At 36.4% G+C, this 24,388-nt stretch overlaps 3 protein-coding genes across 9 annotated transcripts in view; 2 read left to right on the top strand and 1 right to left on the bottom strand.

Annotated features, from left to right (window-relative positions):
• Positions 1-1,714: 1,714 nt before the first annotated feature.
• Positions 1,715-24,388, bottom strand: part of LOC139963631 (macrophage migration inhibitory factor homolog) — a 177,314-nt gene continuing 154,640 nt past the window's right edge. For 2 of the 6 annotated variants that reach the window (XR_011791647.1, XR_011791645.1), the window contains exons 2-3: positions 3,454-3,632; positions 1,716-2,945 (exon numbers count right to left, since the gene is read on the bottom strand). Coding sequence is in view for 2 of the 6 variants with exons in the window: in XM_071964634.1 (XP_071820735.1) it covers positions 2,819-2,945; positions 3,454-3,632; positions 21,985-22,092 (414 nt within the window). In the remaining 4 variants the exon portion in view is untranslated. Of the gene's footprint in view, positions 2,946-3,453; positions 3,633-5,340; positions 5,375-5,447; positions 5,672-17,473; positions 17,494-21,984; positions 22,204-24,388 lie in introns of those variants that run through there. The other 4 variants (XM_071964634.1, XR_011791646.1, XR_011791648.1 and 1 more) reach the window with 4 other exon arrangements.
• LOC139964042 (uncharacterized) lies at positions 6,774-13,642 on the top strand. The gene is made up of 3 exons (XM_071965362.1): positions 6,774-7,070; positions 7,405-7,577; positions 8,324-13,642. Exons 1-3 carry the CDS (start codon positions 6,966-6,968, stop codon positions 8,394-8,396), a joined length of 351 nt encoding a protein of 116 aa, XP_071821463.1. The 5' UTR covers positions 6,774-6,965; the 3' UTR covers positions 8,397-13,642.
• LOC139963628 (homeobox protein GBX-2-like) overlaps positions 16,978-24,388 on the top strand; it is a 183,004-nt gene continuing 175,593 nt past the window's right edge. Inside the window, exons 1-4 of one of the 2 annotated variants that reach the window (XM_071964629.1) lie at positions 16,978-17,435; positions 18,672-18,914; positions 19,729-19,843; positions 20,884-21,272. In XM_071964629.1, coding sequence (XP_071820730.1) covers positions 17,315-17,435; positions 18,672-18,914; positions 19,729-19,843; positions 20,884-21,037 — 633 coding nt within the window. In that variant the 5' untranslated portion in view covers positions 16,978-17,314 and the 3' untranslated portion in view covers positions 21,038-21,272. Of the gene's footprint in view, positions 17,436-18,671; positions 18,915-19,728; positions 19,844-20,883; positions 21,273-24,388 lie in introns of those variants that run through there. The other variant, XM_071964630.1, reaches the window with a different exon arrangement.

Genomic DNA, 24,388 nt, shown 5'->3' with positions numbered 1-24,388 from the left:
TGTTGATGTATTCACAGGCAAATAGAAGGTAACTAAAAGGCATTTACAGTCAGAATGTGCTGCCATTAAAAGACTCAAAATTTAATAAAAATAGTTTATTAAATGACCCGTCCCCCTCCCCTCGACCATGATGTGATTTCTTTGACTTGCCCCTTTCAACGAAACCTAAAGCATCTTAGTTGTTACAGTTTTGTTACAATTAAAGTGGTGGTACTTCTTAGTCTAACACATAGCGCATTATGTCAGTTACTCAGATGCAAAAAAAAACTCAATATTGGACAACAAACTCTTGATGGCCTCAAATAATATTCTACGATGCATTACACATTTACCAAGGATAAATAGTGTTGAATGCCATCCAAATGGGATCTTTCGCTCATGGGCGGCGATCATTGAGGGGGGGGGGGGCGGGGGGACATGTCCCCCCAATATTTTAGGTGGGGGGATATAGTATCTAATATCCCCCCAATATTTGGTGGCATAATTTTTTATAAGCATATGTTTTGTATGTTTCTATGATATCGCTAGTAATAAAATAGAAAATGCTTAGATGCAACTTAGCAGATGCAACAAGATGCAACAAGATGCAACAAGATGCAACAAGGCCTGGGAAGTGCTATTTCCAGCGATATGGGAGACATTTTCGGCCAAAATTTTCTTTTGCGCTTCGCGCCAACTTATGGTGGCGCAACGCTTAGAAAGTCTGGGTACAAGCTTTGCCCTCCCCCCCCCCCCCTTGGCAAATCCTCGCAAGGCCACTATCTAAAGGTGTCACAATTTGTTACTATATATGACCGAAAGTACCGTAGTTTTTACTTTTTTTTTTCTCTCGAAATGAATAGCTAGACGATACGCATCCATAATAAAATTTGGTTTGCATCTTGTGTATGAGTGTAAGTACGTACAATCATACATATGATTCACATCGATATGGGTGCACTGGGTTTCCATTTGGCCTGTTTCTTACAATATATCTAACCGCAGGTGCGTAGCCAAGGGAGGGGGGGGGGGTGAAGAGTGGAGACCGCCCTCCCCCTTGAGTATATTTTTTTGGTATTTTCTATGATACCGAAGTTTTATAGTAGCCGTTATAAGAGGTTTGAATATTTGTACACCAATAATTTAACTGTGTCTGAATTTTCGAAAATTCCTTGACCAACATTTTTCATCATACTTCCCTCTACTCGTGCAATTTTGACCGGTCTGTTAGGGGTTGAAGCAAGTTTTTCTATAGTGGTTGTCCATAGATGAAATTTTGTACAACATTATGGTGAGTTAATTGACGAGAAATGTGAATTTTCAAATTCTGAACAGATATGGGGCTTAAAACCTTGAAAAGTGGGGCTGACGGATATTGTGGGCCGCGACGTAGAATCACCTACAAAAGCTAAGACCCACAGGAGATGCGATCAGGTCGAATATGATGTGTGCCGGGTTGACAATCTTCAAAAAGGTTATGGATGGAAAAAAAAAACTATTAGGAAATACTTGGTTCTCAGGCAAAAAGTGTACATCTGGTTGGTCATTTCAAGCCCGAGAAGTGCCGCTTCCGGTGATCTGGGGGGTTTCAAAACAAGAAATTTTCTTGTACGCTGCGCGCCAACCAATGGTGGCGCTCCGCTTTGAAAGTAATTCGCCTGCATCCAAGCAAATGCCCCCCCCCCCCCCCCAAATTTGAAACAGATCGCCGCCCCTGCTTTCGCTCAAAACAACTTTAAAGAACATGTTTTGGTTCAAGTTTTATAATTTATAATAAAAACAGTAAACAAACTGTAACATAAAGGTATGTACTCAGGAGCACGTTGTCGCCGTCACTGTAACCTTAAAGGAGCGTTCCAGAGGTATTAGCATTGTTTAAAGGTGAATATCTCAAACTAGAAAAGCTTTAGAAACAATGCTTTTGCATCTTATCGTTTACTTTATTCCAAAAAACAGATTGTAGTAAGAACAATGAGATTAGGCGAAAGTTGTTATGACTTCAAACTAAAAGTAAACAAACTTAACTTTTAATAGTAATAAACACAACTTGAGAAAAGTTTCTTGACGGTTTAACGGTTAAAATCTCGCTAATTATTAGCAGTTCATTGATTGTGCGTGTGTGTGCGCGTATGAGTTCAAAGCATGTATTATACGTTGGTTTTTAACTATATATGCTTTTGCGTTATTAGGACCAACCTATACGCAATAATATTACAATCACAAATTATAGTTATTCATAATGACGCATATAGAAACAATCAACTTGTTACACAAGTTTTGAACACACACAAAACAAAACACTCAAGAAAAAATAAAATAATCAAAAGCGAGAAAAATATCAATATCAACAAACAAAACCAAACACACCGATACACACACACGCACCTAAAACCAATGTAAATTTGCTGCATGCTCAGTGCCCATTAGTTAAGAAATGTGAAGCGATTTTGGTATTGAAATTGGATAAAATATTCATCATAGAGACTTGGGCTGTACTAGGCCCGTCTTAACACAATAGACACTATGGATAGTTAGTTGCCCAAGGCCTAAGATTAATGAACCACGCGGATAATTAATGGGTATCACAACTTACTGATTTAATATATAACATAATTAGTATCGAAGGAATAAAGTGAAGAAAGCACACTGTTGTCAGTGAAATAACAAGACTCAACATGTATAAGCAGACTTGTACCAGCGCTATTCTGAATTTGATTAATTTTGAATTTATTACATAGCGAGCGACCTGGGTAGGGGTTGTATAAGGACCGGCACAGTACATAATCTTGTCCATGGGGCCTACAATGCTGTTAAGGCGGGTGGGTTTGACTGAAGTTGCCTATTTTCGTAAGTCTTTGTGATAATCTGGTTTCACATAGTTTGAATAGTGTGGTAGGTCAACGAGAAACTGGTTGCCACGTATCCCGACATGCTTTGCGTCGTGTTCGTGCATCAAGACGAAGAGGCTGTTGACAGAGAAAATAAGAGAGCGCGTATAAAATGAAAACTGTTATATTGTAACTATACAACTGGCAAATATATTAACAGAGAACGAGTTTCATGGGGAGTCTATATGGGTGTTCCAGTACCTTATAAAGGGGCAATAATTTAGGCACACATGTACGCGTCTATTTACTCCCACCCTTGTAAGGAGTGAGGAGGGGGGGGGGGGTGAATGGTTAGGGAGAGACGGACGTCTATAGTACTCCCTCCCTTGAAGAGGAATGGTGGCGGGGGGGGGGGAGGGGGGATGGATAGGGAGAGACGGGCGTCTTTCATACTCCCTCCCTTGAAGAGGAGTGGGGTCGGGATGGTGTATGAATAGGGATACGGGGGAGAAAGCGACTCGAGATTTTTAGATTTTTAGGGTTTTTGTTTATGATTATTAAATTTAATTTATAATAAAGGTATTTGGTATTGTTCAATGGCAACAAACCAGTTTCCTGCTCATACATTTTGCTTTCTAGTCCTTACCAATTTCTAGGTATGTCCAACTCGTTCACACCGAATTCAAACATTTTGTTACCGACAGCAAGGGTGTCCTTTGGATCAAGAAAGTTGTTGGTGCCATGCAATTCGAAGAACCCCCAAGATTTGCTTGGATCTCCCGCCCGACACATCAACTTCCCACTTCTCATCTCCACGGTAACACTCTGAGGAGGAAACAAACAATATACCATACAGATCAATATGTCACTGCAAATAGTTCAACTTTCGTCACGTTTATAATCAACTGTTAATTTGATTTGGTTCGATTCAAAAACAAAAATATACATACAATACAATTACACATGATGTGAAAGTCAAATAATAAAGAAATCGAAATAAAGCAATACAGTATATGAATGGTAGAGGAAATCAGAAATAAGCATAGCTTTTCTGGTTTGGCTCCCGTATACAATAAATATTAATGACATGTTTAATCATGTATAAGCAATTACTAAACAAAGAAGATAATTAAATTAAAAAAAAGAAAAAAAGTTCAATATAACAACAGTTTATGGTATATTAAGAAGATAATTAATTGGGTTGAGAGTTTAAAAGATAATAATGGAGTGCACACTTAAAGGAGTACAAAGAACCGTTTGACCGAATAGAATGTGGGAGACTGTTCCACAAGACTGCACCTGAACAATGTATTTGGGATTGCCTTAACTTAGTACGAGATGACTTGATATGAAGTAAGTTACTACTGATACGAGAATTATAATTATGCAGACTAGAATATCTACTAAAGAATGAACTATAAATAGTCGAAAGAAGCCCATTGTAAAGTTATAAACAAACATGCCTAATTGAATTTTAAAGAGATTAGATATGGGAGCACATTTAATTCCCTAAATATGGGAGAAGAATGTTCAATGAAAATGAACATTACAAATATTTCTGACAGCACGCTTTTGATTAAGATATACAATACGTATTGGCACAATCGGCTGCATGAGTTGTATCATTAGGGACGTTGTACCAGAACATTGGTGTCAGTGTCGCGAATTATAGTTACAAAAGTGTTATCGAATAGTAAAGTTACCCATCACCAGTATTACGACTGAAAATCAAACTATAGATTCACTCAGAAACTGGTGTGTCTTCCAGCTGAGGGCGCCCTAACATTATCAACAAACTTTCGCTGCTGACACGATTAAACTTGTCAGCAGCGATAGTAACGCTCAGTGCGACGACAGGAATTGGAATTATAATGAGTTGCAAATTAGAGATCAGTGTAAAAAACAAACTTCCAGCCTCCACAGGGATTCGAACCCAGGCCTCTCGCTTTATATGCGTACACCCTAACCACTAGGCTATGGACGCTGATTGTATGTTCGGTAGGTCGTAATTTCACTGTAGGCGTTTGACACCTGTATCGAGCAATACTAGTTCTGTTTTTGATGACATATTTTGCCTTATTCTAGAGATCAAACATGATGCTAATCAACTCGAAAATCATTTGTGATTCCTAATGCCAGATCTCGAAAGAGTTATTTGAACAGACTTTTGTTAATAAAATATATAGATATATATTGATATATATATTGATATATATATTGATATATATATATATTAATATATATATATATATATATATATTATTATATATATATATATATTAATATATATATATATTATTATATATATATATATATATATATATTGATATATATATATATATATATATATATATATATATATATATATATATATTTATATATAAAATGTAACGCTGAAACGGTAATGAGTTTGAAAATCAAGAAAATTAAAAAAAAAATAGGTCAAAGTATAGGCTGGGCTAAGCTAGTCAAGTATAGCCTAGTCAAGCCTATAGACCAAGTAAGTCTAGTCAAACCTACTGTTTAGTCTAACCTAGCGCATAATCTACTGCAGTATATGGCCTTAGAATACACACCACCAGCCCAGTCGAACTTACATTCAACACGTACAAAAAGAATTGAACAGATTGTTACTCTTACACTGACGTTACTTCCCAAAGCTTCTGCGACCAACTGACATAACTTTTTGATCGTTGAATCTGAGATCGTCTCGGAAGCTTTGTTGGTGTGGACAACACAGAGCGGCATTTTGAATTCAAAATATCAGTTGAAATTCCGTCAGTCTCTGAACCGTTGTCGTGTGAAAAACAGCTATTAGTATGGTCAGGTTTTGCGTGTTATCAATCTAATCTCAACGTCGATATTCATATCTGGTGCAGAAATTACAGCTTCATATCGTAATAACTGGTAGACCTGCAATTTTATTTTATGTTTCCCTTTCCTTCCGGGGGGGGGGGGTCAAGTGTTTTCCATATTATCCCAATACAGCTGTGTTTACAATACAGCTGTGTTTAGTACATAATGCTTACACGTCTTCTGAACAGTATTTAGTTCCGAGGATGCGTCGATAAACTTGCAGGTAGTTTAGCTAAACATCTTTTTCTTTCATGAGTTTGATCAAAGGGTACTTAGCAAACTGACTAATATAGGCCTGTCTCAAAAATGATATATTCGAACCAAAATTTATTTGGGTTAACTATAGAAAAGTTATATTGAAGAAAGACAAATACATTTTCCTCCTGTTTTTATCAATTTTATTCAACTGTATGTTTATCGGTGAACGATATGAGTAAAGTTTGTATTGCTAATGGATGATTGAAGGTTAAAAAACAATGATACGGTTTTAGACTATTATACAAAATATTGTTAATGCCATTTTTCACTTTTGAAGTTAAAACAGATCAGTTTACAAAGTTGGGTATTACAAAGTATTGCAAACTTATCAAGGACAAATATTGTTGAATGTCATTAAGATGTTTAGTTGTCCACGTGACCTTGAAAGACCCCCCCCCCCTCCTCCGTATTGGTTGTGTTCATTTATGACAAAACATCAGGACAATATCGATTATCAAGTTTAAAATCTCAAAAGTGAAAAACATATTAAGACGTTAATGTCTCTTTATTAAACCTTGTGTGATACAAGTTTGGTTGTAACCTCATAACAGGTAATGCCAAAGTACAAGAAACATAGTATCAAAATATCAGGAAGACAAGAATTGGAGCAGTTTTCTCTTTATCAAGTAATCATTTTAACCATGCGTAAATTGTAATTGTAGAATATCATATGTGACTTTAATATAATAAGTTAGTAATTAACAAATGGTACAAGTTTCAACTTTGAAAACAATAGAAAGATCAGTTTTGATGGCATAATTTATTACTCTTGAGCGTATGGTGCACTTTTCGTAATATAGAATTCCTAATTCCTGACAGTTATCATAAACGTCATCGTATATATACACAGTTGAGGGTATAGTAATGGGAACCATATGGAGGAGTTTGGTAAATAAAGGAAAATCGATTCTCTTGATTCTAAAAATTGAATATTATCTACTGCTTAGAGAAGAATTACCAGAGAAAGACAACTGGATCACATACACTTAAAATAAAATTGTATTGTACTAGAAAATTAGGGGAAGACGTTGAATATTTCACAAAATGAGGTGCGTTGTCCATACCAGCGCCGGTTCAGACGTGTTCAACGAGAACTTTCACAAGAAATTCGTGAGAAATATTCAGGAATGGTTTAACATTGATCATGAGGTAATGCATAATGTGTTTAGGGATAAGTTTATATTTTTCACCAAGAGAAATATTTGTTTTAAGCGAGATCCTGTATGGCAGCAGTGTGTATAGTGGTGCCTATATTTATTTTCATATCAGATTGCCCCCATATAAAATATCTAACATATTTTTAAATGTTTCAGTTAACAGTTAAAATAATATGCACTAACGTTAGGAAAAGTTCTTCTCATAAGTCTTGTAAACCTGTGGTAAGATGAATGTTAAAATAGCCACTGTGGCTAGAATTTTTAACGTCGTCGAGGTGGTTGTGAACATCTTTTATAAAAAAAAAAAGTTTATTTTTCTCTTCAAGGTTACTGTGTGGATACGACCTGATCTCCGCTTGTTCCGGGACTGTTCTTCTTCGCCGTGTGGTTATTTAGAAGTATTTGGATTCGAAAAGTTAGAAGACGAAGCGTACACAAGGAAGTTACATAAACAAATCAGTCAGTTTATTTCTAAAGAAACGTCAGTGCCAGAGGAAAGGTGAGATTGATTTATACTTAAATCGCAGTTTAATTTAATTGAGAAAATTATGCTAAAAGAGGCCGTCAAATTATGGTTTGGCAGTTATTTCTACTTTATCTTTGATTATGCCATATTTTAAGTTAGACGTAAGAATGGAAGTTTTTTATTACTTATATTTTACCTCATATTATATACGCTTTTCCTGCCTGGTACCATTTTGTTGTCTTGTAAAGGATTATAAAAGAATTAGAGCCTCCTTGAGTTAACGTGCCAAACCTTTTAGCTTAGATTTTAACTCCCTTATTAACCAAATTAACCAGGCAGCCATGAGAGAGTTTAAATGGTTTTCTCATTAAAAAGTCATAGAGATGAGAAACGCCTACTCCATAACGAGCTGAAGTCACTTCTTCAACAGACTACTTATAATTTGAGAAAAAGGACGATCACGTCAAAACTCCAAACTGTATACGTTTCAAAATTATGTTGTTTAAAGAGCTGCCGTATTTATTCAGGGTGTTGTTCCACAAAAATCAAAAATTTGGCATGATATTCACATACTACAACTGAATTTCAAATCATCCTGGAAGAAATGACCTTTAGCCCTAAACGTAGACCTAAAATTAAATACTGTAATTTGTTACGTAATAGCTGGGGGAGGGGAATTCTCCCAGTTGTCCGTGTGAATACGGGTAGAAAGAAGTTCTTGCAAGTGATGTTTGACCCTCATAAATCAGTCTCACATTTTTGTTTTTATCTCTTTACAGATTTTTCGTGATTTTTCGGAAAGTTTGGGGTACCAACTACTCCTTACCGAATGGCAGTCTCCTCAGCGAGTAACACCTTTTCGTTATCTATTTATTCAACTCAATTTAAAAGAATTGAATAATCGCTGATGGTTTAGCTTTTTCTCTCCAGATTTCAAGGAAAGACAGTTCCTGCTGTGGATTCGTGTACGCCATACTGTAATTTAATAACAATTTGTTAGCATAGAATTCATCGGACTAGTATATGGTTCAGATAGTCGCTCATTGACACTCATACTGTGAAAACTTTAGAAGAATGTCCGAATCGAATCAATTGATCGATGATTTTGATTAAAACTAATTGTTTCTATAGATTTGGCAGAGCAATGTGGGATTGTATAAAAAAGCTGTTCTGTCCCGCGTTTCACAGCTTTTCCTATGTTGCACGTGACTGTTGGATATTAATGTAACGTATATAGGCCTAGTAAGTTTATGAATCACTATAAGTAAAATTTCTCTCCAAAAAATCGACAGTTATTTACAAACAATAAGCTGATATTGGTTGATATCACTCTAGAAAGAGTCTCTCCAAACCTCAACTCTGACATTAAAGTCAGAATTTCTTAGGATATCGTAAGTTAATAATGACAATGACGTCATTTTTATGGCGAGATAAAAATGACTACAGAAGTCGAGTATATTATCTTAATTATACAAACGAAAATCAGCTGGATGATTTGTTATGTTCATTCCAAATGCACATAAAGGATTGATTCATATACAAGTCCAGTGTATTATCTTAATTAAACAAACTAAAATCAGCTGGATGATTTGTTATGGTCATTCCAAATGCACATAAAGGATTGATTCATATACAAGTCCAGTGTATTATCTTAGTTAAACAAACGAAAATCAGCTGGATGATGTGTTATGGTCATTCCAAATTCACATAAAGGATTGATTCATATACAAGTCCAGTGTATTATCTTAGTTAAACAAACGAAAATCAGCTGGATGATTTGTTACGTTCATTTCAAATGCACATAAAGGATTGATTCATATACAAGTCCAGTGTATTATCTTAGTTAAACAAACGAAAATCAGCTGGATGATTTGTTATGGTCATTCGAAACGCACTCAAAGGATTGATTCATATACAAGTCGAGTGTATTATCTTAATTATACAAACGAAAATCAGCTGGATGATTTGTTATGGTCATTCCAAATGCACGTAAAGGATTGATGCATATACAAGTCCAGTGTATTATCTTAATTATACAAACGAAAATCAGCTGGATGATTTGATATGGTCATTCCAAATGCACATAAAGGATTGATTCATATACAAGTCCAGTGTATTATCTTAATTATACAAACGAAAATTAGCTGGATGATTTGTTATGTTCATTTCAAATGCTCATAACGATGTGTTGCATATATATGTCTTTTATAAGGACAAACAGTTGTGCTGAGAACTTGTAACTGACAAAGTGTACTATAGTCCCTAAGAATTTCCTAAAACTTAAACTCAATGAAAACTGAATTTAAACCGAATATTTTTGTGGTACAGTCACGGTACATTGCTCCTGCGTTACAAGAGAACGATGAAATGAGGTCAATAAATGGATTGTCAGTGAAAATATTGAAAATTATATTAAATTTGGGTAAATATCGTTTGTTGTAAAGAATTGAAACGTTAATAACAGAGTCATTTAACATAATAACAAAATACTGCTTTATAAGGTTAATGACTGTATTTCGACACTAACACCGATGACATTGACCCTTTATTAGGCATTGTATATTGAAGAGAGCTGTAATCCTTATATACTTTAACATTTACGAGGACTCCTTCAATATGTTAGTTGATAAGTTAATGATTGTTAGATATCCGATTTAATTTCGTGTTAACTTTATTGATTTCATTAAAAGAGAAGCAAGTCGAACTGTCTTAAAAAGGATATATATATTAAATACAGTGTACAACTCCACACAAAAAAGCCGGAAGAGTTGTCATATTCCAGTTTTGAAATCAGTTATAATCAGTTGTAATTTTCTTTACAGATTATTTGGCCAGAAATATTAAGCAAGGTTAAATATACAAACATTGAAATATGCCTCAATTGTTGGTTTTATTCGATGTCTCTATTAATTCCAATATTTATTTTCCGTACTAAAGATGGGACCCTTTTGTATGTTTTAAATCTAAAATATTGACGTTCGTGTCAACAAAATATTGTCAATAATAATGAGAATGAAAATAAGAAGTTATCTTATATTGTGAGGTACATATTATTATGTTTACCGGTGAATTAATAAACATCTTTCCCTTCTCTTTACCCATCCTCCTGAATGCCTTTAAATTGGGCCAAATTTCAAATCACCCCCAAATGATTTTGGTAGAGGTATAAACTTTTATGGATTTCAGACGTTTCTGCTAAGGACATTTCCTCTTCACTATCAAAGTTAACATACACAAAGATAGAGACCATAAATTTCAGCCTTGACAGAATATTATAGAATTTAGCTGTGGCTGTAAAATCATCACAGAGCAGGTACTGTATATTGTTGGCATACTACACATGTTGCTATTCAGTTTGATATGTTGATATAAATTAAAAGCCTTAATTAATGCTTTATTGTATTATTCAGGAAGTAAGTCTGTTCATCGCCTCTAAAGAAGTGGTAATGAGACAATCGTTTCACAATTGATACGAAGCCTAATAAAGCTCTCTCTGTATATATACATATAACATAGAATATATAATATAGTACATATAATATATAATATATAACATATAACATACATTACATGATAGATAACATATGATATATAATATATAACATAGAACATATAATATATAACATATAACATATCAGTGGCGGATCCAGGATTTCGCCGAAGGGGGGGGCCCAGATTGGAAATGCCTAATCGTCGTCCTGGGGGAGGGGTCTAAGGGGAGTGGGTGCCCCCCTCCCCCAGTAAACTACTTTTTACCAGGCTACTCCAGGCCATTTCATCTTGGATGCCCCCTTCCAGATGGAGACTATTGATGCAGTCAGAGTGCCCCTCTCACCTTCACTTTATCAGAATGATGGTGTACTCTTTTTGCAAATTTTTTTTACAAAAAATTACACGCACAGTGGCGTAGCTAGGTTTTTTTGAGTGGGGGGGGGGCATGGGGGCTGTTCTTTCTTGTGGGGGCGGGGGCCGGAGGTTACTATCTAAGCGGAGCGCCACCTTGGTTGGCGCGGAGCGTACAAAGAAAATTTGAGATTTCAGCACCCCCCAGATCGCAGGAGATTGCACCTGTGAGGCAAAATAGCTACCAAAAAGATGTGCAACTTTGGGGACAGAAATGCAAACAAAGTTTTTTTCTCTTTCATGCTGACTGGCCTTGCCAACTCAGCCAGACTTTTAACTTGAGGGAAGTTGGCATCATTTGTCGTTTCAAGCTGTCAAGGCCTTTCTCCCAACTCAAACCCCTGTGGGCTACCGGTAGGTTTGCAGGATATGCCCACATGTGGACTTAAATAGCATTAGAGGAAGGGGATGGAAGACTAACTCGCATCGATGTTTCGGTAATGGTCCACATTGGTGGCTCGGTGCTAATTAGGCCATTTATTGGGTTTCTTGAGGCAGCTGTCATCAGAATCTGGGTTTTTGTGCCAATCGATGACCGATAACATGTATTGGTATGTAAATTTCTTCTTCATATATCTAGCAACACTCTAAAAACAAATGAGTGGATTTCATTCCATTGGAGTGATCACTCGGCGCACTTCAAATTAAGAGTGAAATTTAACTCTATTGGAGTTAACCCTCACTCCTAATATGAGTGAATATAACTCTATTACGAGTTAAGATTTACTCCAATGGAGTGGAAATTCACTCTTAAACCGGAATGTGCTCAGTGATCACTCCCATGGAGTGAAATTCACCTATGTTTTTATCAGTACAGTACAGTGCATATCATCATAGACGTACGTACGTACGTACTACGTACGTTCGTATATCAGACGCACTCGATACCCACGATACGATACGGTCCTGGAGAAACTATTTCCACTCATCATTTTTTAAGGCGATACAGTAGTGAGTATTGAACAGGCACAGCCGCAGTTTGCAGGAATTTCGGAATTCTCAATATTTTATATCTCTACCAGTAGTGTTTCGACAGTTTCGTGGGCATAAAAAAGTTGTTTTGTGGAATATTCAATGATATATCAGGGGCGCATGCAGGATTTGTGACAGGGGGGGGGGGTCTGACTGGTCCAGCCGCGCCTGAACGTAAGACTATCTAGCGGAGCGCCATCATCGGTTGGCGCGGAGCGTACAAGAAAATTTTTGGCTTTACAAACCCCCCAGATGGCCGGAAATGGCACTTCCCGAGTATTCTAAGCAGCATGTACCTAGCCTGAAAATATGGATCTCATGTCTGCAATTTCTCAATTGATGAGAAAAAAACCATCTATGAAATATGGTATTACATATCAGATGAGTTGAGATGATACAAAAATCATAACGCCTTTAGCCCCTAATCCCCTCCCGTTCCGTCACCACTGTTTGATGCAGGGCCGGATCCAGGATTCTGGAAGGGTGAGGGGTTTGCTCATGAAAAATTCCTTAGCGCATCCTAGCAGCCTGCCGCTCTGTAACCTCACCGCCGAAAAAAATTCGAACACCACCTCAATTTTGAAACTTTTCGGTCTGAAAATTGAGATCGTTAGGCATTTTTGGCACGTTTAGCACGCGTGCACACTATAGTTCATTTGACGGAAAAGACACACCTGGATGACTTGTGAGGATAAACCGCTTTTCTGACGTCCTACATGTTTAAAATTGGCGTTTAATTTAATTATTTTTTCTCTCTCTTTTTTTTTCTCTCTCTTTTTTTTCTCTCTTTTTTTTTTAACCAAGAGCAGGGGGGTCCGGACCCCCTGGACCCCCCCGCTGGATCCGCGCCTGCATATATTCATTTGACTCGAGGCAATATATGAATACCTGATACCTCGGCTCAGTACAAACGGAGCCAATCTTTTGATAGATTGTTGCGCTAGGTGGGAGCACTGAACATATTTTCAGCAGATATCGATATCGCGCAGCACAACAAGGTTCGTGGTATATGGTCGCAATCGTCGCATCGACCATTGCCATGCCATGCTGTGTGACCATTCTCATGATTACTACAGATATTGTATTTTCTTATTCTGCCAGATGCAGACGAAATAATTGTGTAACTCTATTTCCCAAATTATTGAACAAAAAATATAAGTGAATCGCACTTATTTTTATTTTTAATTTGTTTACAACCTTTTTTTTTTACCTCATTCCCAGTGGGGGGCCAGTGGGGGGCCAGCCTATTTTATGGGGGGCCTCGGCCCCCCAGGCCCCCCGTAGCTACGCCACTGATCACGCATGGGGCCCTTTCCCTCGAACGCGGTAAAAAAAAAAAAATCAGGATTTTCAAAAAGGGGGGGGCCCGGGCCCCCCGGGCCCCCCCTGGATCCGCCCCTGCATATACAGTGTAGGACTTTCACGGTCGTCCGTGACGATTAGAAATTACGTTGGACTACCAAATCTTTCAAAATGTTGTGTGCTTGGTAGTCCTTCGGACGACCAAAAAAAATGAAGGCTTTGAGGAATTATTGAGCCTAATTATATTTCATTAAGAACGAAAGTCAATTTAATTAAATAGTTTCTGAATAACACCCAAACCAAACATGAATTATTTAAAAACATGCGCGAAATATTAACTTTACAACATCGTTAGAAAAAATCTGTTCACTAATAAAGTCGCCTAACGTTAGTCTCTAATGATGTACCCAGAAAACAAATGAGACTTGTGGCTAAATGCCAGTGCAATGCATTTTGTACGGTGTTGTAACAACAGTCGATCAGACACTGACAGTCTATACAGTAGGCCGAGTGAAAATGCATTGCTGGACAATGGGGGAAATCTAGCCTATACTGCTGAATTTGTGACGCAGTTATAAGATATCCATGGAATACTTTCAGTATTGCTGTTATCTTGGACCACATGGTTGCCTAACAGCACACTAAGTCAATTGGGGAAATCTAGCCTATACCGCTGAATTTGTGAGGCAGTTATAAGGTATCCATGGAATAAAAAAATTAAAAAAATACTGACAACTTTTTTAATTTAAATTGTCACGAAACGGAAACTCATGAAAATTTTAAAATGACAAGTTAGAGTAGCTATATTACGAAATAAAATGAAAAGAGATTAAATCTGTTTTACAATCTTTAAAAAGTTTACAACAAAACTGTCGATATTATGAAACAAACTACGTACGGCAAAGCCCCGTTTCTAGACTGCCTTAAAATGAACAGCGTGCACTATACGTACATCAGTTTACAACTGCAGTGTTTACCCATAACATTTTTTGGCACGTTTCCAAAAAAACTTTTCATGTAGTAAACTAGTTTGGCTCCACTCTAGAATTAATAAGGTCAGTCAGTAAAGGATCGATAAAGTTATGCGAAAAATTATCTTAGACGTTCAAGAAAAGTACGTAAATTTCCCCGTAACATTAAGGTAGGTAAAACACACCTCAAGCCAACCGACTCCTCCGCATGAACAAAACAATCTATTCCCCATGCATGATACACGAGGCTCAGTCTATAACATACAGACATAGCACGATATCCATATAGGTCCAATGGCTAAAGTATGGCCATCTTAATTTATGAAAGTAAACCTTTTAATCCCATGTTTTAGGCCACTTGGCATGATTAACTAAATGCTAAATATTGTTCCCATGTCCTTGTGGAAAACGTCAACTTCGCAAAATACAACTACTTGTGTTTTTGTTGTTACGTGAGATTCGTAACCGACGAAGTGGTTAGGCTATATACTATACACTTAACTATGGTAGGATATTAATTTTTCCTTTTTTTGTGGAAATTCTAGAAAATACTTTCTTTTCCCCGCTCTTAACACCACATGTGGTCTGATGGTTTGTTCATAAATGGGTGAACTATAGCCTTATTTACATGACATTAGTTGCATTTAGCACGATATGCCAGTTTCGTGTGAATTTTTCGAAAGTATTTTGCTCGATCTTTCGTAAAGTTTGAAAGGTGTACCAACTTACTGTTCGTACACAATTGGTAATTTTTCTACTGATTTGCAGAGTTTTTTCTCTATACAGTCAATGTTGTAAAGGACGGGTTTTTCGAAGTTCAAAAGTCAGTAAATGAAGTTGAAATTATCGTCATTTGTTCAATCCTCAAAAAATATCGTTTTGAAAAAAAAAATTATCGCGATAATAAAAATTTTCGATATATCGCCCAATCCTACGTGATAGCCTCAGATACAATTCAAATGCATCTTCGTACCACCAGTGATTGTTGTCAAAATGTACGTAACAAATATGAGACAAGGCCTAACGTTATGATATTTGAGTGCAGACATATGATAGTCTTTACCACAAACTTCGTTATCTCCACACAGGGAAAAGTAAACGTTGCAAGTAATTGTTGTTAAACAAGTTACTTCGTGCTCATTGAGCACTATAAATGCAAGAATGTTTGCAGACAATCGGTAGGGACTATTAGCCAATCAAATCACGGGAATCTTGGTAGAGCGTCATTGTCTATTTTTAGCATGAAAATCTCTGTAATAAAGTTTTGGTAGCCCTGTACCTTGCGGTTGATTGTTATGATATGTTTATTTTCAAACAAATTCAATGATCTGTAGGAGTAGGAGAACTTTTGATTCTTGTCAGAAGAAGAAATAATGAAAGATGTTCAATTAAAGATATGTTTTGTTATGTTTTCCGTTGACCTAGTTGTGAGTGTGTACTTGGGGATGCAAGCAATTTGAAGATTTTGCGTCCCTGGCCAAAACATTGCGTCCCGTACCCAGAATCCTGTGCTCGTAACAATGGTGGAATACTTTCGTTATTGCTGTTATCTTAGACCACATGATAGCATAACTCGATGGGAATATCTTGCCTATCCATAGGTTTGCCAAAAAAAAATCACACTGCGTAGTATTAGGGTAATAAAAAAGGAACCCGGAAGTATCGCGTCAGGGTGGGGGGGGGGGTATCTAGGTACCCGGGTACCCCGTGCAAACACTTTTTGAAAACAGTACACATTAACATGGTTATATGCTAAACTAATAAAGCTTTGGTTGACACAATCAGATTGAGCACCAAAATGTTTTGTTTTGTATTATTTGTGTTCATTTTCAATATTGGTGGAAAATTTGGAAGGACTACCAAGTTTTTTGCAGGACTACCAAATATTTGAAAATCCTTGAAACTGGTAGTCCTTCGGACAACCTTCTCAAATTCCTGAAAATCCAACACTGATATAACATACAACAGTTGATACGAAGCCTATAATAAAGCTCTCTCTGTATATATACATAAAACATATAATATATAACATATAATATAGCAGGATAAACTTCATATTAAGATGCATTCTATATTACACCGCATTTGTGCCTATATCCCGATGAATCAACTACTAGTATCAGTAAAAGTCACGCCTAGTGTCGCTCTCCAAAACCTGGAGTGTTTACTTGTACGTGCCTTAAGAATGCAATCAAGAACTACTGGAATAAAACAAAGTAACATTAAAATTTCCACAATCCGTATTTACAGATTCTTATATATATTGAAGTGAGTGATCAGTTAATGATTACATTTAACAGTTCTTAAATCAGAAATTACTTAAATTCCTCTTAAATGACGGTAACAGCTTCAACGATCATCAGATTCTTCTACCGCCGACGACATGTTGAAGGATTCAAACTTTGTTCTGGCCGAGGAATTATTTTAATTCTTTCATCAATAATGACACTGTATTATTCTCTGACTAAACATTGAGTTTTTGGACCTTCTCCTGTATACCAACACATAATTTGTATAGATTTACATATTATAAGCTATTGAATTTTACTTGCTATTCTCGTAAATTGTGACTTTATATTTATTGGACTGGTTGAAATATAAACAAACAGAGGTTGTATAAACATGTCAACGAGAGGAAAGTCGTTTTTTATTCGTGATATTTTGGAATCGGAAACCAGTTCCCACGACATGGGCCACTCGAACAATAAATGCACGGAAGATTTTTATTCAAACAGTAACACAGGTAAGGATTTTGAATTAATAGAAAGGTTTTCTGCTTACCGCTTACTTGTCGGTTGTATCTAAGAGAAGAAGCAATAAATATCGACCATCAGTGGTCTATGTTATGAAGAAACATTCCAAAATTTGTGTTCCAATGTAGGAAAAGATCACAAGTGTAATGGTGCTTCACACATATTAGGAGAATGATTGATCTACATATACATGTGTAGAACAACAATATACCCTTGATGTTTCAAGTTTTAGTGTATCTATAACGTTTCCAGTACTGGAGATGATATATTGAAGTTTTTATCATGCCCTAATATCCATATTAGTTCCAGTGTCAACACTTTGTGCAATTAGTTTGAAATAAGCCTACAAAAACGATACCGAAAGAAGTAGATAATTAACAGCTATTTGGGCACTTTCAAAGCCATGTCCATTCCAAGTGGGCAAGGATTGTTGGGAGTTGTTAAACATGTAAGCTAACGCTATATACATATGCCTATGATCCAGATGGCGCCGCCGCACCGCCCCGCTGCCAGTAGATGCTTCTCCTTTAAGTTTTGAACGCTGGAACATAAAAACAATTTACTTGGTACATGAAAAGGCGGGTTGCACCACTGAAATTAAAAGCAAAATCTTGAACATTGCTCACGTAACTTGACTATATAATTTTATATATAAATAGACTAAGAATATTGTTTAAGAAAAAGGCGGGTTTTACCGCATAGCTATACGTCAAATGCCTAAACATAAACGACTGTTGTGATTTTTCGGGGAAATTTAAAAACAGATACTTCATTAAAATTAGACCTCGTAGTCATGCGAACATTGCTCACTTGACTAGACAAAGGTTGCTTAATGTTTGTTATGTAATTACTGAGCAGGAAATAGAACAACAATAACATATCATTTTTCGTCAAATATTCATGTATTTTCGCAGTTATATTTTACTTATTCATGTTGTTTTAAATCAGTTATATCGGTGATAATATACAAACCATAATCCCAAAAATATGAGTGAACTATTACATAATTAAAACAAAAGTTTATCATTACAAATATCTTAGAAAATTGGTTGTAACTACGATTCATGTATAAAGTATTGTATGACCTATCAATCAAGAGGGAGGTTATATAACGTAACAGGTTTGAAAAATAACACTTGGAACATACGAGTTAATATTCTTGGTTGTTTCACGTGTAGAATCATATGTAAAATAAATGATTTTACTTTCGTTCGTGTCTTCATTAGGATGGCAAAACAACTCTTGGACTTTAAAGGAAGATCACCGAAAAACTACTTCATTTGATTCAAGACGTATTTTATCTGATCGTGAATATGTATGTAATCCAGTTCATCTTTCAAGATGGTGTAATTGTCTTACATTTCCGTCCTCTTCGATTCGTGGGTCCACTCCTTTACCAGGGACACTTCCCACTGGTCCTCTCTTACCAAGACGTAAACGCACCATATTTCAAGGGGAACAATTGGCAAGTGAGTTTAGTCCTTCCACATATACCTTTTCAAGCTAGGATATTATTTTCAAATGCCTATATCAATGTGCCGGTAACGTACCCAGTAGATAACATGCAGGTGGCTCGCAACCATTCCCAATGTCTATAATACTCCTGATGAAACACAGTCGTCACTGCTCAGTTTGCTTGAGCGTTCCTTATGACATGATCTTGGAAAGTAGTTCAGTATTGATATGTATATATATATATATATATATATATATATATATATATATATATATATATATATATATATATATATATATATATAAATGAAAATCGTAATGAGTCGGAAAATCAAGAACAGTGAAAAAACTTTCAGCTTCCACCGGGATTCGAACCACGGGCCTTCCGCTCTGTACGCGGACACCCTAACCACTAGGCTATGGAGGCTGATTGTATGTACAGAGGTTCGAAACCGGTAAGGAAGGTCGTAATTCCACTGTAGGCGTTTGTCACCTGTATCGAACAATACTAGTTCTGTTTTTGGTGACATATTTATTTTTATATATATATATATATATATATATATATATATATATAAATATATATACAGTATATATATATATATAAATCAATACTAAACTACTGTCCAAGATCATACACACATATATATATAATATATATTTATAATATATATATATATATATATATATATATATATATATATATATATATATACAGATATACATATTTAGTGACAATGTTAATGGGAAATTACCTCTATAATCCTAAAAAAATTGGAGTATGTCATAGCATTACATAATATTATATTTGATGCCACTTTTCGTCAGGTTTAGAAAGAATTTTCAGTGCCAAGAAATACCTGGGTCTTCATGAGAGGTGTGTGCTAGCAACAAGACTAGGTCTTGAAGAGGCTCAAGTCAAAACATGGTTTCAAAATAGAAGGTTGGTCTTTGTTTCTTACTCTTTCCCCCCCCCCCCCCTTTACTTTGGAAGATAAGGCTAAATATATTGATTGATTAATAAGACTATAAGTTTGAAACCAGAAACATCCAGGTGGGATCAGTATGTACTATATAGTTACCCCAAAACAATTTGCAAGGTTCGTATGCGTAAAGCATTTGTACATAAGCAAGGATGTAAGGAAAGGTATTTCAATCTAGCGCCATCACTTTTACACAAACATACACACACACGCACACACATACAACGCTATGTCCGATTTGGTATACCAAATTTGACATCGCCCTGTAGAGATAATGAGTTTGCCAACGACATTTGCACTAATTTTTAATAGACAAAAGACCATATTTTTTGGGAGGGGGGGGGTGGGGGTTCGGGGTATTTCACCTATGGTATGTCTTACATAGAGAGGTGCGAGGTTAGAGTGAGAGTGGGGTGGGGTGGGATGGGGCTGAGGCGGCTAATTTTTAGAACGAGACAACCAGTGTACTGTTGCTGTAAATAAAATACTACGTTACTTCATCAAACCTTGAAAGGTGACTCATAGTATGACATAAACTGAAACCATTTCATAAGAATCCTCTTCCCTTTGAGGAGTTTTGGTGAAAGGAGGGAAACTGGTGCAATGTTTTGCAACTTTTGAAACATTGTTGAAGATGATTCGACTTTTTAGATTGTACTGCATACTTTGTTATTATATTTTTTACACTAGGATTTCTTTGTATCATCTGTTTGCCAGTGGAGAGAGGGGGGGGGGGAGAGGGGGGAGGGCTAAACAACTAAAGCCCCTCGGAACTTTACGAGGTAGCGCACCTGCCAATGAAAGGATAGTGTTTATTATATAGAAATTACTGCATGACTGTTTGGAAACAAGCTATAATGTCATATTTCTTGTTCACAAATTCTGTGACAGGAGAACAGAATATGTTCCTGTTATAGATAATGCCTTGCCTGGGTCTGCGTGATTTGAGTCAACCTGTATTGACATCATTAACGATCTTCATCGGTATCTTTCATTACAGAACAAAATGGCGAAAAGTCACTGGCAATTGTAAGGAGAAGCCCTGCTCTGTTCCAGTTCGGAACTTGAAATCTAATCGGAGGACATCTTCCAATAAAGCCATTTGGTCGAAGACAATCAAGAAGTTAAAAGTTAATAGCGAGGAAATAAAATAACCGCGTTTATAAATCTTTGTGAGGCTGAGCCAGTGGTACACATGAGGCTGCATTGGTATGCATGGCGACAAAGCTCTTTCCAATATTGATAGGTAAAGTGCTATTCCCGACAAGTTAATTAGTAAACAAGAGATACAGTAGTTATCTGAAGCCGACTATGTTCTGACAGATTTATCCTCCGTCGTCCATTGAAGACAAATTTTGCAACAGACGGTCATTACATGGTTTTCCTGCGTTTTTGTTTATCAGAATAAAACTGTTTTTGTCTTTTTGTAAGAAGTACTTAAAAATATCCGTTTCCAGAACTAAGACATAGAAAAACAAGAACTTTGAGGTTATCATGCATTCAAGAAAATGTTTCAAAATGTTTATTCAAGTTGTTTCTATGAATCATTTTGATTCAGAATATCGCAATTCCTGTAAAGTAGTTGCTATGTAGACAATGTATCATTATCAGGAGTTATTTATTAATGTTGTTCACTTGCTGTGTCCCTTATCTGTAAATACAAACAATGAAGTGGTGATTTTAAATCATATTCATGACGGTAATGCATCTTATCATCAGTTACTTGATATTATGAAATAATAACCACAACTTAAACTAGTCTTTGTCAAGAATGTCTAGAAATAATTTTAATGATAAGTCTTGGATTACCCCTGGAATTAAACAAAATCAATTTCTCACAAGACTAAATTATATGGTAAGTTTACATTAATAATCCTAATCATAAGATTAATCTTACGTCATATAGAAATGTTTTAAAAGATGATCATCCGACCTGCTCAATAATCATATTAGCGCAATATTTTAGCTTTAAGACAGACTATCCTCTGTAAGCATGCATGGTCAGAAATCAACTCTTTAATTAAAGGTAAACAAAGTCCCAATGCAGTGTTAGCTCGATAACTCATCGTATCTAGTTCTGTTAATCTCAATGATTTATTACCATCTGTATTATCTCAGTCAATAATAATCCTTCATTCTGCCCATCCCATCCTGTCAAACCATCAATTTTCCTTTCTCCTATCTCTGAGGGTGGAACCCCTAAGCTCATTGATGGATTACAGATTGGAAAGGCTTCCAGATGTTGACGGTATTAGGCTTAAATTTGTATTAAATCCGTTTCCCACTATACGTGCTATAACCCCTGTATCAGTCAATATCTCCAACGATGTCTTTTCAGCTGGGATTTATTCCAATTCTCTTTAAGTGGCAAAAGTTATTATATTATACAAAGAAGGTGAAACAATTTTGCTAGAAACTTATAGACCCAGGGGCGTAGCGAAGGGGTTTTTGTTGGGGGGGTGTGGAGAATTTGATTTGCCGACGGATCTGGAAGTGGTGACTGAAATGGGGGAGGGGTCTAAGGGGAGGGGTGTCCCCCTTTTTTTAGTTTTGAAACGTCCTTAGATGCAATCTGGTGCATATTTTAAGTCGAATTTGATTTGCCGACGGATCTGGAAGTGGTGACTGAAATGGGGGAGGGGCAGGCGCGGCGGAACGGAACGGAAAAATTATTGGGGGGAGGGGGGCTAATTTGTGGAGACTATCAGAGCCGTATATAGAGAGAGTTTGGCCAACCATGTAACCGATTTGGATTGGTCGAGAGGGAAAACGCCCACACAGGGTGGTAAAATAGGTCCACTTGAAAACTTTTTAGCAGGCGACACGCATACTCACAGTGTATAGACTATCGTTTGTGTACACGAAAAAAGTACGAAATTATGAAAGAAATGGTGCTGGGGATGCTGCAATCGGTCAGAACATGGATATTGTTGTTTGATTTTCCGACTGACCATAAAAGAAGAGGAATTTTTTGGAAGTAGAAAGAACAAGATGGATATCTAATGAAAAAAAGTCTGTGTAGCCTAGGCCCATACTAGCCATAGGCCCTAGTGTAATACGAGTAATGTACAAGCAATGCGAGAATTTTACGTTCAGACTGGTTTCTGTAATTACATGCATGGCTATTCTCTCTCGTTTTACGATCCACAAATTCGATTTCATTATGCCAGCTCTTCTAATCATAGGCATGGCAGTTTCAGTCGCACATATAGTTATCCTAATTCCTAGTTATTGTATGCCTAGGCTATGCCTAGCCTAAAAAAGTATCACTTTTAGTTTAATGTAAAAGGGTGGGTTAGCCTCTAGGCATCACGTAAAGCCCTAATCCTTAGTTAAGCCCGAAGCATAAGTTAAGCCTGGGCTTAGTTAGACCTGGACCATTCTTGCTATTACTACAACTGTTATAGCACATTACATAATATGGCACAGTATAAGGCCCAATTAAACTAGGTCTATGGAAAACAAAGTAGCCTAGGCCTAAACTAGTTAGGCTAGGTCTATACTCATTGGCAACTTGTGGGTTGTGTACACATACAGGCCTAATTATATAGACCCTTTTAGTATGCCATAAACAAGTGCCCAAATGGTTAAATGATCTTGGTTTGTGTTAATTGTCAGCATTGGCCTAGCCTTTTTAGGCTAACATGAATTCAGCCTAATTTTTTCTTCTTCAAAAGTATAGCCTAGGCCTTGGTTTAATTTGGATGCAGTCAACTATCATTTATCAAAGTTGCATCAGTACCTCCTTATTCCCTTAATTGACACCCACATTGACGATTGAAGTTCAAAAAAATCTTTTTAAATTATCTTTAGACAGTAAATTTTAACTCCCTGAATTTCAGGACTTTTTTTACAAATCAAAGGTGACATGTGCTCTGAAGAAAAACTCCTAACATAAAAAGCCACAGTTAGCAGACTGTGATAAAGACAAACCTGGTGAGTGACTACTAGACTGAAATCCAGTTCCTGCAACCACAGCAATAAAGTCTTTGTTTTAATCAATGCACTTGTGTGTTTGAAACTTTCAAATGGACACTCAATGGCAGTTGGTTAAGATATAAGGTTTTACCTTCATCATGGAGAGTTGAAGGGAATCTGCCTCATCATCTGAATAATGGACTCAAGGATAGCAACAAATCATGATTGGATAATGATTTTGAGCAAGTAAATATCTGGCAATTTGAAAGTTTGTATTATTTTTTTACATATTATTTAAGCTGTTTAGCTCACACACAAGCAAATGATCAAGTGACAACAACCGATGCAGTATATTTAAAGGTATTGAAGACTTGCCCTAAACCGCGCTCTGAAAAAGTTTACTTTCCGTTGCTTGCAAGTGAAGTTTTTTTTGTGTCGCTACAAAATGCAGACAGTAATGAAACCTGATACCTTGTTATCTTTTATCTAGACCTGAGATGTCCACGCTGCTATGTGCACTGTGTTGTGGGTATTGACTGTGATGTTTGTATTGACTGTACACTAATGTCCATTTACAGATGGTAGCA

Source organism: Apostichopus japonicus, chromosome 22, assembly GCF_037975245.1.
Source record: "Apostichopus japonicus isolate 1M-3 chromosome 22, ASM3797524v1, whole genome shotgun sequence".
NCBI lineage: Eukaryota > Metazoa > Echinodermata > Holothuroidea > Aspidochirotida > Stichopodidae > Apostichopus > Apostichopus japonicus.
The sequence above is the reverse complement of the archived record's forward strand: the minus strand, read 5'-3'. Positions and strand labels throughout refer to the sequence as shown.

Coding starts and splice junctions, on each gene's coding strand:
- LOC139964042 (XM_071965362.1), top strand. CDS start 6,966: ATGAGGTGCGTTGTCCATACCAGCGCCGGTTCAGACGTGTTCAACGAG. Junction 7,071..7,404: donor GGTTTAACATTGATCATGAG/GTAATGCATAAT, acceptor TTTCTCTTCAAG/GTTACTGTGTGGATACGACC. Junction 7,578..8,323: donor ACGTCAGTGCCAGAGGAAAG/GTGAGATTGATT, acceptor ATCTCTTTACAG/ATTTTTCGTGATTTTTCGGA.